General features: G+C 42.6%; 1 protein-coding gene across 5 annotated transcripts in view; it reads left to right on the top strand.

Annotated features, from left to right (window-relative positions):
* Positions 1–13396, top strand: part of LOC109905043 (guanine nucleotide exchange factor DBS) — a 96696-nt gene extending 83300 nt beyond the window's left edge. The window contains exons 20-32 of one of the 5 annotated variants that reach the window (XM_031800068.1): positions 752–844; positions 1939–2064; positions 2736–2957; positions 3114–3206; positions 3364–3442; positions 3579–3651; positions 7325–7410; positions 7856–7942; positions 8749–8823; positions 9661–9770; positions 9899–10011; positions 10163–10266; positions 10488–13396. In XM_031800068.1, coding sequence (XP_031655928.1) covers positions 752–844; positions 1939–2064; positions 2736–2957; positions 3114–3206; positions 3364–3442; positions 3579–3651; positions 7325–7410; positions 7856–7942; positions 8749–8823; positions 9661–9770; positions 9899–10011; positions 10163–10266; positions 10488–10567 — 1341 coding nt within the window. In that variant the 3' untranslated portion in view covers positions 10568–13396. Of the gene's footprint in view, positions 1–751; positions 845–1938; positions 2065–2735; positions 2958–3113; positions 3207–3363; positions 3443–3557; positions 3652–7324; positions 7411–7855; positions 7943–8748; positions 8824–9660; positions 9771–9898; positions 10012–10162; positions 10267–10487 lie in introns of all 5 variants that reach the window. The other 4 variants (XM_031800067.1, XM_031800069.1, XM_031800070.1 and 1 more) reach the window with 4 other exon arrangements.
* The last annotated feature ends 511 nt before the right edge of the window (positions 13397–13907 follow it).

Genomic DNA, 13907 nt, shown 5'->3' with positions numbered 1-13907 from the left:
CTTCCCCTAAGTTACACATCATATATACACCTCCCCTGAAATACACACCATATACACACTTCCCCTAAGTTACACATCATATACACACCTCCCCTGAAATACACACCATATACACACCTCCCCTAAGTTACACATCATATACACACCTCCCCTAAGTTACACACCATATATACACCTCCCCTGAAATACACACCATATACACACCTCCCCTGAGGTACACACTATATATACACCTCCCCTGAGGTACACACCATATATACACCTCCCCTGAGGTACACACCATATATACACCTCCCCTGAGGTACACACCATATATACACCTCCCCTGAGGTACACACCATATACACCTCCCCTGAGGTACACACCATATATACACCTCCCCTGAGGTACACACCATATATACACCTCCCCTGAGGTACACACCATATATACACCTCCCCTGAGGTACACACCATATATTGGGGCGGCAGGGTAGCCTAGTGGTTAGAGCATTGGACTAGTAACCGAAAGGTTGCAAGTTCATATCCCCGAGCTGACAGGGTACAAATCTGTCGTTCTGCCCCTGAACAGGCAGTTAACCCACTGTTCCTAGGCCGTCATTGAAAATAAGAATCTGTTCTTAACTGACTTGCCTAGTTAAATAAATACACCTCCCCTGAGGTACACACCATATACACACAGACCCCAAAAAGCTTCAGGCCTGAGTGGTTATTTCCTACTAATCTTTTCTCCCTGTTCTGGGCTGCACTAGGAATGTCAGAAGAAGCTGGAACATAAACTGGGCTTGGATTCCTATCTCCTGAAACCGGTCCAGAGGATCACCAAATACCAGCTCCTGTTGAAGGTATATCATCTATAAAGATCTAATCTGCATTAGGGGACACAGCACCACTGACTCACCCCTCTGCCCCTCATCCCCTATAGTCCAAACCCCATCAGCCCAGCTCCATCCTCTCTCCTTTACTTCCTCATGCCTTAAAGCTGAAATCCCTAAAGGGGACACAGCACCACTACCTCACCCCTCTGCCCCTCATCCCCTATAGTCCATACCTCATCAGCCCAGCTCCATCCTCTCTCCTTTACTTCCTCATGCCTTAAAGCTGAAATCCCTAAAGGGGACACAGCACCACTACCTCACCCCTCTGCCCCTCATCCGCTATAGTCCATACCTCATCAGCCCAGCTCCATCCTCTCTCCTTTACTTCCTCATGCCTTAAAGCTGAAATCCCTAAAGGGGACACAGCACCACTGCCTCACCCCTCTGCCCCTCATCCCCTATAGTCCATACCTCATCAGCCCAGCTCCATCCTCTCTCCTTCACTTCCTCATATGCCTTAAAGCCGAAATCCCTAAAGGGGACACAGCACCACTGCCTCACCCCTCTGCCCCTCATCCCCTATAGTCCATACCTCATCAGCCCAGCTCCATCCTCTCTCCTTCACTTCCTCATGCCTTAAAGCTGAAATCCCTAAAGGGGACACAGCACCACTGCCTCACCCCTCTGCCCCTCATCCCCTATAGTCCATACCTCATCAGCCCAGCTCCATCCTCTCTCCTTTACTTCCTCATGCCTTAAAGCTGAAATCCCTAAAGAGGACACAGCACTACTGTTCTCCCAGGCACCTGTGTTCTTCTTTTTGTTTTGTTGATGAAAGAAGCATCCAGCATCGTGGAGGGAAAAGAGTTGCAGTACATATTCTGATGTTCTATCGCCAGCGTGATGATGTCAGATGGGGAAAACTGTGTTGGTTGTTTGCAGTAACTTCTTTGTTGTTGTCATGTCCCAAAGGGACGTGGTAGTTTCCCCAATTAAGGATTCTAGATTTGTTGTCTCAAACATTAAAATATTTAGGTCCATATTAATATCTTTTGTACTTTGTTCTTTATACACCATTCCATTACAGACCTAAAACGTCAATGTGTGTCTTTGAATTGTAGGAGCTGCTAAAGTACAGTAAGGGCTGTGAGGGGTCAGAGGCCCTGCAGGATGCGCTCACCTCTATCCTGGGAATCTTGAAGGCTGTCAATGACTCCATGCATCTCATTGCTATCACTGGATACGATGTGAGTTTATCATCGCTCAACTTCATATTGTATGAAATGTACTGCATATTGTATCAAATGTACTTCATATTATATGAAATGTACTGCATATTGTATGAAATGTACTGCATATTGTATGAAATGTACTGCATATTGTTATGAAATGTACTGCATATTGTATTAAATGTACTGCATATTGTTATGAAATGTACTGCATATTGTATGAAATGTACTTCATATTGTATGAAATGTACTGCATATTGTATGAAATGTACTTCATATTGTATGAAATGTACTGCATATTGTATGAAATGTACTGCATATTGTTATGAAATGTACTGCATATTGTATTAAATGTACTGCATATTGTTATGAAATGTACTGCATATTGTATGAAATGTACTTCATATTGTTATGAAATGTACTGCATATTGTATGAAATTTACTTCATATTGTATGAAATGTACTGCATATTGTATGAAATGTACTTCATATTGTATGACATTTACTGCATATTGTATGAAATGTACTTCATATTGTTATGAAATGTATTGCATATTGAATGAAACATATTCCTTTCATGGCGTCAACATCACATTATATCAGATATGTCAATATTACATGAGTCAGCAGCACCATAGCTTATGATGGCACATGAACTTTCTCCTGACCTGTGACCCCTCTTCTGATAGGGTCACCTGGGTGACCTGGGCCGGCTGCTGATGCAGGGGTCATTCAGCGTGTGGACGGAACACAAGAAAGGTCACGCCAAGGTCAAGGACATGGCCCGCTTCAAGCCTATGCAGAGACACCTGTTCCTGCACGAGAAAGCCCTGCTCTTCTGTAAGAGACGGGAGGAGAACGGGGAGGGCTACGAGAAAGCCCCGTCCTACAGCTTCAAACAGTCCCTTAGTGTGAGTCTGTCTGTCTGTCTGTCTGTGTTGTGAGACTGTCTGTGTCTGTCTGTCTGTCTGTCTGGTGTTGTGTTGTGTGTCTGTCGGTCTTACCAAGTGAGTTCAAATAGATGCTTTAGAAGGTAAACTTTTCCAACACGGTATGCCCTCTACCAGATGAGTGCTGTGGGCATCACTGAGAATGCCAAAGGTGACAACAAGAAGTTTGAGGTCTGGTGCAACTCACGGGAGGAGGTGTACATTGTGCAGGTGCGTGACCAGCACTCAAACCCTGCCCATTCAACTGCTATAGATTACATGACAATGTATTTATTTTTTACAATGACACACAAATCACATCGGACTCTGTTTGGAATGTAACACATATCTGCACTAACCAGTAATGGGTTTCATCGTTGTAATTCAGGCCCCGACGACTGAGGTGAAAACGACGTGGGTGAACGAGATCCGGAAGGTTCTGACAACACAGCTGGAGGCCTACAGAGGTAGACCTGGGGTCATATAGTATTTGTTTTCTTTCTAATACTTAGAGTGTATTATATTCTAATTACATTGAGTGTTACATTGTTCAGTGCTCATGATAAGGTGGGACTGTGGTAGATCTCCCTGCATGTCTTCCAGAAGCCAGCCAACAGAGGTCGTCAGACGGACTGTTCCAGTTCCCTCCTACCGCTGGAGAACCTGTCAGCCTTGGGTCAGTCACCTGACCCATATTAACTTATCACTGACCCCCTCCCACACTTGTTCCATATCAAATCACATTTTATTGGTCACATACACGTGATTAGCAGGTGCTATTGAGGGTGTAGCGAAATGCTTGTTCTTCTAGCTTCTAGCTTCTAGTAAATCTAACTAGTAATATCTAACAAATTACACAACATATACCCAATGCTCAGTGAATGAGATACTGTAGAACAGTATAGAATACAGTAAATACATATGAGATGAGTAATGTCAGATATGTAAACATTATTAAAGTGACTAGTGTTCCATTCCATATTGACCTATCACTGACCACCTACCACACTTGTACCATATGGACCTATCACAGACCCTCTCCCACACTTGTCCCATATTGACCTATCACAGACTCTCTCCTACATTTGTCCCATATTGACCTATCACAGACTCTCTCCTACATTTGTCCCATATTGACCTATCACAGACTCTCTCCTACATTTGTCCCATATTGACCTATCACAGACTCTCTCCTACATTTGTCCCATATTGACCTATCACAGACTCTCTCCTACATTTGTCCCATATTGACCTATCACAGACTCTCTCCTACATTTGTCCCATATTGACCTATCACAGACTCTCTCCTACATTTGTCCCATATTGACCTATCACAGACTCTCTCCTACATTTGTCCCATATTGACCTATCACAGACTCTCTCCTACATTTGTCCCATATTGACCTATCACAGACTCTCTCCTACATTTGTCCCATATTGACCTATCACAGACTCTCTCCTACATTTGTCCCATATTGACCTATCACAGACTCTCTCCTACATTTGTCCCATATTGACCTATCACAGACTCTCTCCTACATTTGTCCCATATTGACCTATCAAAATACTTTAAAGTCCTACTTAAGTTGTTTATTTGGGGTTTCTGTACTCTACTATTTATATTTTTGACTACTTTTACTTTTACTACATTCCTAAAGAAAATGTTGTACATTTTACTCCATACATTTTCCCTGACACCAAAAAGTACTTGTTACATTTTGAATGCTTAGCAGGACAGGAAAATGTGGTCTAATTCACATACTTATCAAGAGAACATCCCTACTGTCTCTGATCTGGCGGACTCACTAAACACAAATTCTTTGTTTGTAAATTATGTCTGAGTGTTTGAATGTGCCCCTTGCTATCCGTAAATACAAATCGTGCCGTCTGGTTTGCTTAATAGAGTGGTTCCCAACCAGGGGTACTAGGTCCCCTGAGGGCACTGAGCTGATCCACAGGGGGTACTAGGACACCTGGGGGTACTGGGTCTATCCACGGTGGGTACTAGGACACCTGAGGGTACTGGGCCTATCCACAGAGGGTACTAGGACACCTGGGGGTACTGGGCCTATCCACAGGGGGTACTTGGACACCTGGGGGTACTAGGACACCTGGGGGTACTGGGCCTATCCACAGGGGGTACTCGGTCCCCTGAGGGTACTGGGGCTATCCACAGGGGGTACTAGAGAAGAATCATGAGACCAATAGCCTGCTGGTAAAATGCACATGAGGGGGTACTTCAGGGGTCCTCCGGGCAGAATAACATTCAGTTGGTGTTATAGAATAACATTCAGTTGGTGGTACAGAGTAACATTCAGTTGGTGTTATAGAGTAACATTCAGTTGGTGTTATAGAGTAACATTCAGTTGGTGTTATAGAGTAACATTCAGTTGGTGTTATAGAGTAACATTCAGTTGGTGTTATAGAGTAACATTCAGTTGGTGGTATAGAGTAACGTTCAGTTGGTGGTATAGAGTAACATTCAGTTGGTGTTATAGAGTAACATTCAGTTGGTGTTATAGAGTAACATTCAGTTGGTGTTATAGAGTAACATTCAGTTGGTGGTATAGAGTAACATTCAGTTGGTGTTATAGAGTAACATTCAGTTGGTGTTATAGAGTAACATTCAGTTGGTGGTCAGAATAACATTCAGTTGGTGTTATAGAGTAACATTCAGTTGGTGTTACAGATTAACATTCAGTTGGTGGTACAGAGTAACATTCAGTTGGTGGTACAGAATAACATTCAGTTGGTGGTACAGAGTAACATTCAGTTGGTGTTATAGAGTAACATTCAGTTGGTGGTACAGAGTAACATTCAGTTGGTGGTATATAATAACATTCAGTTGGTGGTACAGAGTAACATTCAGTTGGTGGTACAGAGTAACATTCAGTTGGTGGTACAGAATAACATTCAATTGGTGGTACAGAGTAACATTCAGTTGGTGTTATAGAGTAACATTCAGTTGGTGGTACAGAGTAACATTCAGTTGGTGTTATAGAGTAACATTCAGTTGGTGGTACAGAGTAACATTCAGTTGGTGTTATAGAGTAACATTCAGTTGGTGTTATAGAGTAACATTCAGTTGGTGGTACAGAGTAACATTCAGTTGGTGTTATAGAGTAACATTCAGTTGGTGGTACAGAATAACATTCAGTTGGTGGTATAGAGTAACATTCAGTTGGTGTTATAGAGTAACATTCAGTTGGTGTTATAGAGTAACATTCAGTTGGTGGTACAGAATAACATTCAGTTGGTGGTACAGAGTAACATTCAGTTGGTGTTATAGAGTAACATTCAGTTGGTGGTACAGAGTAACATTCAGTTGGTGTTATAGAGTAACATTCAGTTGGTGTTATAGAGTAACATTCAGTTGGTGTTATAGAGTAACATTCAGTTGGTGGTACAGAATAACATTCAGTTGGTGGTACAGAGTAACATTCAGTTGGGGTTATAGAGTAACATTCAGTTGGTGGTACAGAATAACATTCAGTTGGTGTTATAGAGTAACATTCAGTTGGTGTTATAGAGTAACATTCAGTTGGTGGTACAGAGTAACATTCAGTTGGTGTTATAGAATAACATTCAGTTGGTGGTACAGAATAACATTCAGTTGGTGTTATAGAGTAACATTCAGTTGGTGGTACAGAATAACATTCAGTTGGTGTTACAGAGTAACATTCAGTTGGTGGTACAGAGTAACATTCAGTTGGTGGTACAGAGTAACATTCAGTTGGTGTTATAGAGTAACATTCAGTTGGTGGTACAGAATAACATTCAGTTGGTGGTACAGAATAACATTCAGTTGGTGGTACAGTAACTGACAAAGGTTGGGAACCACTGGCTTAATAATTTAAGGAATGTGAAATTATTTATACTTTTACTTTTGATACTTAAGTTTATTTTCGCAATTGCATTTTCTTTTGATAAGTAAGTATATTTAAATCCAAATACTTTTAGACTTTTACTCAAGTAGTATTTTACTGGGTGACTTTCACTTTTACTTGAGTAATTTTCTATTAAGGCATCTTTACTTTTAGTCAAGTATGACAATTGGGTCGGGGAGGTACTTAGATCCAGACTGATTGTGGAGAAGACACTAACGTCCGTAGGCATGACATAGCGTTTGGCCGGAACAAGGAGTCTGGGTAGCCAAGCAACTTGTCTTCGCCTCTCTTGCACCAATGAGAAGGATTTATTTTCCAGTCTAGTATGCCTAGTATAAATCACATGGTTCTGGGTTTTGTGGGTACAGGATTGATCATAGTTATAACCTGAACACAACATGTTGTGTTCCCTCTGTGGGTTGCAGTGTGTTTCTGACTGTTTCAGCCTCCTGTTTCCCCCAGTTCATTTAGAAGAGGGGAGAGGAGCATGAAGGTGAAGAAGGGAGAACCCAGCAGCCCCGACGCTAACTCCTCCCCAATAACCAAAGGTGAACAGAGAGGGGGGGTGGGTGGGTAGGAGCGTCAGCTGTATAACGCAAACCCAGCTCAGAACACCACCTTTCAACTGGGTCTAATGCTAAATTCAGCACTATTTTTTTTACTCTCACCTGTGTCTAATACCTATCACTTTACTAAATCTCCCCTTGTTAATCTAAACAACACTACATTCTGACTTTTACACTTTACTAAACTTTGCTTCTCCCTCTTTGATGAGATGACTAATCTTTCTCTTCACTTTCCCCTCTTACACCTTTTTCCCTATGTGGTCTCTTCTTTCTATTTTGGATGTCTTTCTCTCATCACTGCACTTTCTATCTTTCGCTCCCTTTTATTATGACTCGCATGCCTCTTCCTGTCACTCTCCTGTTTCTCATCCCACTCGCCTCTCCCTCCTGCCCTCTCTACCCTGCTCCTCTCCTTCTCCTGGCCCAGACGGGGCAGTGACCAGTCCTACCTTTAACAGAGCAGCAGTGGCTAAAAAGCGTTTTACCTTGCAGGGCTTCAGCAACTTCAGCAAAGGTAATAGCACTGTCTCGCCACCAGGGCTGCCAGGGTACTTTATGTTACTACATCATGACAGGGCTTTACAAGGCTAATGTCAGCACTGTAGAATACAACATGAAAAAAATGGCATGCTTCCTTCCACAGACTTCTCACCTCCTGACAAAAAAAGCTTAACTTTGCCCAGGATGCCTCTCTCTCTGCCAGGTACAGATTAGCGTCTAGAGAGGTAACTTCGGCCCATAGCTTTAGCCGACCAATTAGAGCTATACTGTAGCTGATAGTAAATTGACCGCTTCAGACCCTGTATCTCTGTTTTTCACCCCTGTGGTGTGTGCTACTACTGACAGAGTAGACATACTTCCTGTAACTTCCACTTTAAAGATGTGCTACTACTGACAGAGTAGACATACTTCCTGTAACTTCCACTTTAAAGATGTGCTACTACTGACAGAGTAGACATACTTCCTGTAACTTCCACTTTAAAGATGTGCTACTACTGACAGAGTAGACATACTTCCTGTAACTTCCACTTTAAAGATGTGCTACTACTGACAGAGTAGACATACTTCCTGTAACTTCCACTTTAAAGATGTGCTACTACTGACAGAGTAGACATACTTCCTGTAACTTCCACTTTAAAGATGTGCTACTACTGACAGAGTAGACATACTTCCTGTAACTTCCACTTTAAAGATGTGCTACTACTGACAGAGTAGACATACTTCCTGTAACTTCCACTTTAAAGATGTGCTACTACTGATTTCTACTTCCTGATAGTGTCTAGCTGCTCCTCTTCACTCTCTTCTCTTCTATTCGGCTAGGTTCTCCCACAAGCCCTGACCATAAAACCAAACGTCATGAGATAAAGAGTGATCCCACTCCGTTCGGCTTCAAAGGTACACCATCCCATAATAACTCTATTCCCTGACTCTGTGGTCGACCACGGTCACTGTATTTGATCCTTTCGACCGTGGTTGGTCAGGGTGATTTTTTTACACACAGCAGTTTCTCCCCTCAGACAAAGAGAACATGGTTCATCAGGGAATGTATGACACATTGTGTTGACTGACAGGCAACAGTGGTCGTAGTTACCACGCTCGGTCATTTACTGTGGTTGAGCACGTTCGCTGCGGTCTATCCCTTTGACTGTGTTTCATTGCGGTCGTGTGTATCTATCTCTCTCTCAGACCCAGGCCCTTACGCTCACCTCCACCTGGGCCGAGTCAGGTGGCTCAGCACCTCGAGTCTCTTACAGACCAAGAGGAGAGGTAACCGTACAGCAGTCGACTGGACTGGTTTAGACTATTGAAATGTGGAATGATCACAAAATGGCTGCCGAATTTCCTTGAGAGGTTTGCCCCTCGTCTCTCTCACTCCCTACACACTGTGTTCCCAGGCCTGAGTGTGTGTATGCACATGCAATACATTTACCAAGAAACGGGCACGTTCCTGGTTGCTTAGTGGTGTTGCGGTTCTGAATGGTCCAGCACGATTACTGTAGGCTCACTGATGGCTTTGTGGTTGAGTTCCACTGGACTTGGTCCTGTTCTCTCTGATTGCGGTCCACCCCGTCACTGACTGTATCTGGTCAAGCAGAAGTTGCTGCAGTGCCTGCTCTCACTCTGTGTGTGTGTGTGTGTGTGTGTGTGTATGTGTGTGTGTGTGTGTATATGTGTCTCTCGCTCTCTCTCCACACCATACTCTTATGTCCCCTCTCTCCCTTTCTCCTCTAGGATGGACTAAGGGCTCTCTCTCATTGGACGCCAACGAGGAGAATGATGGGTACTCTAGCACTGAAGAGCCCCTAACCTCCGACCCTGAGGACGGGGGGGGAAAGAAACTGGTGAGTGTGTATCTGTGTGATGATTGTCATCCACTCCAAGCTGTTTTGTAGCACCACGTACAAACCGTTTTAAAATGATAGTTTACAATCGTACATACAATGTAACACCCTATCTTGACGGTGTGCAGTGTGCAGGGAAGTACACAGTGGTGTCTGACTATGAGAAATGCAGCACCCAGGATCTGTCAGTCAAGAGTGGTGAAACAGTTCAGCTGATCAAGGAGGGAGAAGATGGCCAGTGGTGAGGATATTACCTCGACACTGGGTTTCACACAATCACACTATCACACTAGTCTATTCTAGCAGGGTAATATTCATTAGGACACATCATAGTAGGTAGCAAAGGTAGCTAAGTGCTGATTGGGCGGACGGGGTTGTGTGTGTTTCTGTAGGTTTGTGAAGAATCTGAAGACTAAGCAGGAGGGCTTGGTGGCTGCTGCCAACCTTTACACCCTGATTGGAGAGTCCACGTCCTGCCAGTCTCTCACCAGCTCAGGTACAACCTCCTCTCCATCTAGGTACAAGTATGTGTGTGTGTGTGTGTGTGTGTGTGTGTGTGTGTGTGTGTGTGTGTGTGTGTGTGTGTGTGTGCGCATCTCTCCTATGCCATCTCCTTTAACCTCTCTGTGTGTGAGCATCTCTCCTAAACCATCTCCTCTAACCTCTCTCTCCCTGTGTGTGTGTATATATATATATATATATATATATATATTACAGAGGGCAGTGGCTCAGGGAACCTCAGCACTTCATCCAGCTGCTGTGAGACCAACACCAGCTCCTCTGACATCAAGCCCTGAATCCTTCCCTGGCCACGCCTGGTCTCCGGAGCCGAACGCTACAGCACCAGCTGGTGGCTCCCCCAACAAAGCAGTTCTTTCTCCCCCACCCAAAACCCAACTTTGCCTCTCCTTACCCAGAGGCTGGATTAGGATACTGGTCAGCCACTTCAAGAAAATGCCAACTAATGCCAATGTTCCAGTGACCAGTCTATAGATAGTAGTGTCATTGATTAGAGAATGGATCTGGTGCCCTGGTGTAATTGTAGAGACACAGTGCAGTGTTTGTAGAAAGAAGCTACATTCATCCATATCTATCCACCCATCCACAGGATGAGCAAGTGGAGTATGAGGTCTAGGATTGATGGAGGGTGTACTGTTCCTAGATCTGACCGTCAGCTGTGCAAGCAGACCTGGGGCAGGCTAATATCAATGGCACTACGGCAGACAAAATGCTATGGACAAGCTGGAACCTGGCATAACCAATAGAATTTGAATAACATTCTAGAATGAATTAGAATTCTAATTCTATGAATCCGATCAGGTGTCAGTGATGACATGGATCGTGTTGACCGGTCTTGTTGTACTGTAGGCCTGTGTCACTGTCATAATTCTGTTGGTCCACATCATGGTACCTTTGACTGTCTAGAAATAGACAAGACTCTTCATATTTTTCAAATAGAAAGTTATTGTAAATAAAAAAGATTATGAATGCAATGAATGTAAAGTATACCTTGTTTAGCTTTTCAGATTGTTGCTCGATGAGTGTTACCAGTCACCTCAAACATGTGACCATGGAAGTAACCAGTATGACCTATGGTAGGCCTATGACTATCTTATTGCCTGTTGGACAGTGAGGGGTAACTGTGTATTTGGAAGCTGAGGGATGTGAATGACTAGTTATGTACTTTGATAAAGATGTTATTCTACATATTTCTATCTCTGTAATGTAATCTCTCTCTACTCTTTCTATCTTGCTTGGCCTTCCACCTCCTTGTCCTCTTAATTAGCTTACCCTGTCCTACAACATAAGTTTTGTATGACTCAGACCACAGGAGGCTGCTGAGGGGAGGACTACTCATAAAAAGGCCTGGAATGGAATGAATGGAATAGTATCAAATGCATGGAAACCATTTATTCAGTTCCAGCCATTACTTTGAGCCTTGTCCTCCCCAATTAAGGTGCCTCCAACCTCCTGTGATTCAGACAGAGCAGTCACAGTATTCACTGTTGGTTGTCCTCGTCAAATAACTTTATGAGATCCCTTTTTCATCCACTCCTACGGCTGTCCAGTCACACATGTATTAAACATGACTTTGGATATAGGCTGTCCAGTCACACATGTATTAAACATGACTTTGGATATAGGCTGTCCAGTCACATGTATTAAACATGACTTTGGATATAGGCTGTCCAGTCACATGTATTAAACATGACTTTGGATATAGGCTGTCCAGTCACATGTATTAAACATGACTTTGGATATAGGCTGTCCAGTCACATGTATTAAACATGACTTTGGATATAGGCTGTCCAGTCACACATGTATTAAACATGACTTTGGATATAGGCTGTCCAGTCACATGTATTAAACATGACATGGGATATAGGCTGTCCAGTCACATGGTATTAAACATGACTTTGGATATAGGCTGTCCAGTCACACATGTATTAAACATGACTTGGGATATAGGCTGTCCAGTCACACATGTATTAAACATGACTTTGGATATAGGCTGTCCAGTCCCATGTATTAAACATGACTTGGGATATAGGCTGTCCAGTCACATGTATTAAACATGACTTGGGATATAGGCTGTCCAGTCACATGTATTAAACATGACTTTGGATATAGGCTGTCCAGTCACATGTATTAAACATGACTTTGGATATAGGCTGTCCAGTCACATGTTTTAAACATGACTTTGGATATAGGCTGTCCAGTCACACATGTATTAAACATGACTTTGGATATAGGCTGTCCAGTCACATGTATTAAACATGACTTGGGATATAGGCTGTCCAGTCACATGTATTAAACATGACTTTGGATATAGGCTGTCCAGTCACACATGTATTAAACATGACTTGGGATATAGGCTGTCCAGTCACACATGTATTAAACATGACTTTGGATATAGGCTGTCCAGTCACATGTATTAAACATGACTTGGGATATAGGCTGTCCAGTCACATGTATTAAACATGACTTGGGATATAGGCTGTCCAGTCACATGTATTAAACATGACTTGGGATATAGGCTGTCCAGTCACACATGTATTAAACATGACTTGGGATATAGGCTGTCCAGTCACACATGTATTAAACATGACTTTGGATATAGGCTGTCCAGTCACATGTATTAAACATGACTTGGGATATAGGCTGTCCAGTCCCATGTATTAAACATGACTTGGGATATAGGCTGTCCAGTCCCATGTATTAAACATGACTTGGGATATAGGCTGTCCAGTCCCATGTATTAAACATGACTTGGGATATAGGCTGTCCAGTCACATGTATTAAACATGACTTGGGATATAGGCTGTCCAGTCCCATGTATTAAACATGACTTGGGATATAGGCTGTCCAGTCACATGTATTAAACATGACTTGGGATGTATGCTAGTCATTTTACGGGCATTTCTCCATGTGTACTGTGAACTTTGCTCCTTTTGTTAATAACTCAGTATCCAGTATATAGTCTTAAATTATTTATTGCTTTACAATCATTTATAAAGATATTGTTTATTACCTCACTATTTTCTTTAAGAAATCAGAAATTCTGTCAGCATTGTCTGTTTTTTTGTATTAAAAAGGACTTTGTGTCAACTAATGACGACCCTAAACCCTGCCTATTTCTACAATTTCTCCTAAATCATCCTATTTCCCAAGCAAAAATAGCCTTTGCATGACCAAAACATCCCCCATAATATTTTTACACCATTAAAATGCTCAGAATTGAAGAAATTGTACATTCTCTGATCTCTAACTATCAGGAAGCCTGAAAGAACAGGCTGAGTGGGAGGAGAGCTTATATTCATGAGCTCGCCTTGAATGAGAGCTCTTTGAAAATGCCCTTGTGGTCGTCGCCTGGTAACAAGGTAAACAATCCTTACCTAAATTGTAATTCACAACCCATTTTCTCTGCAAAATGCTCTCATGGCCAAGAGAACTGGCTCATGTTCTTGACACGTGTCACATTTACATATCATTCTTGGTGTACAGATGCACTGTGTTTATGCATATATTAGTCCAATAACAAAGTCGTACATTTCCAAAATAGAATACAGCATTCCTTTTCTCCATATGAAGTTTAGTCAGACTATTGTTTTGTAACTAATTACAGAATACATTTCT

The sequence above is a fragment of the Oncorhynchus kisutch genome, linkage group LG2, assembly GCF_002021735.2.
Source record: "Oncorhynchus kisutch isolate 150728-3 linkage group LG2, Okis_V2, whole genome shotgun sequence".
NCBI lineage: Eukaryota > Metazoa > Chordata > Actinopteri > Salmoniformes > Salmonidae > Oncorhynchus > Oncorhynchus kisutch.
This window is presented reverse-complemented; position numbering and strand designations above follow the sequence as displayed.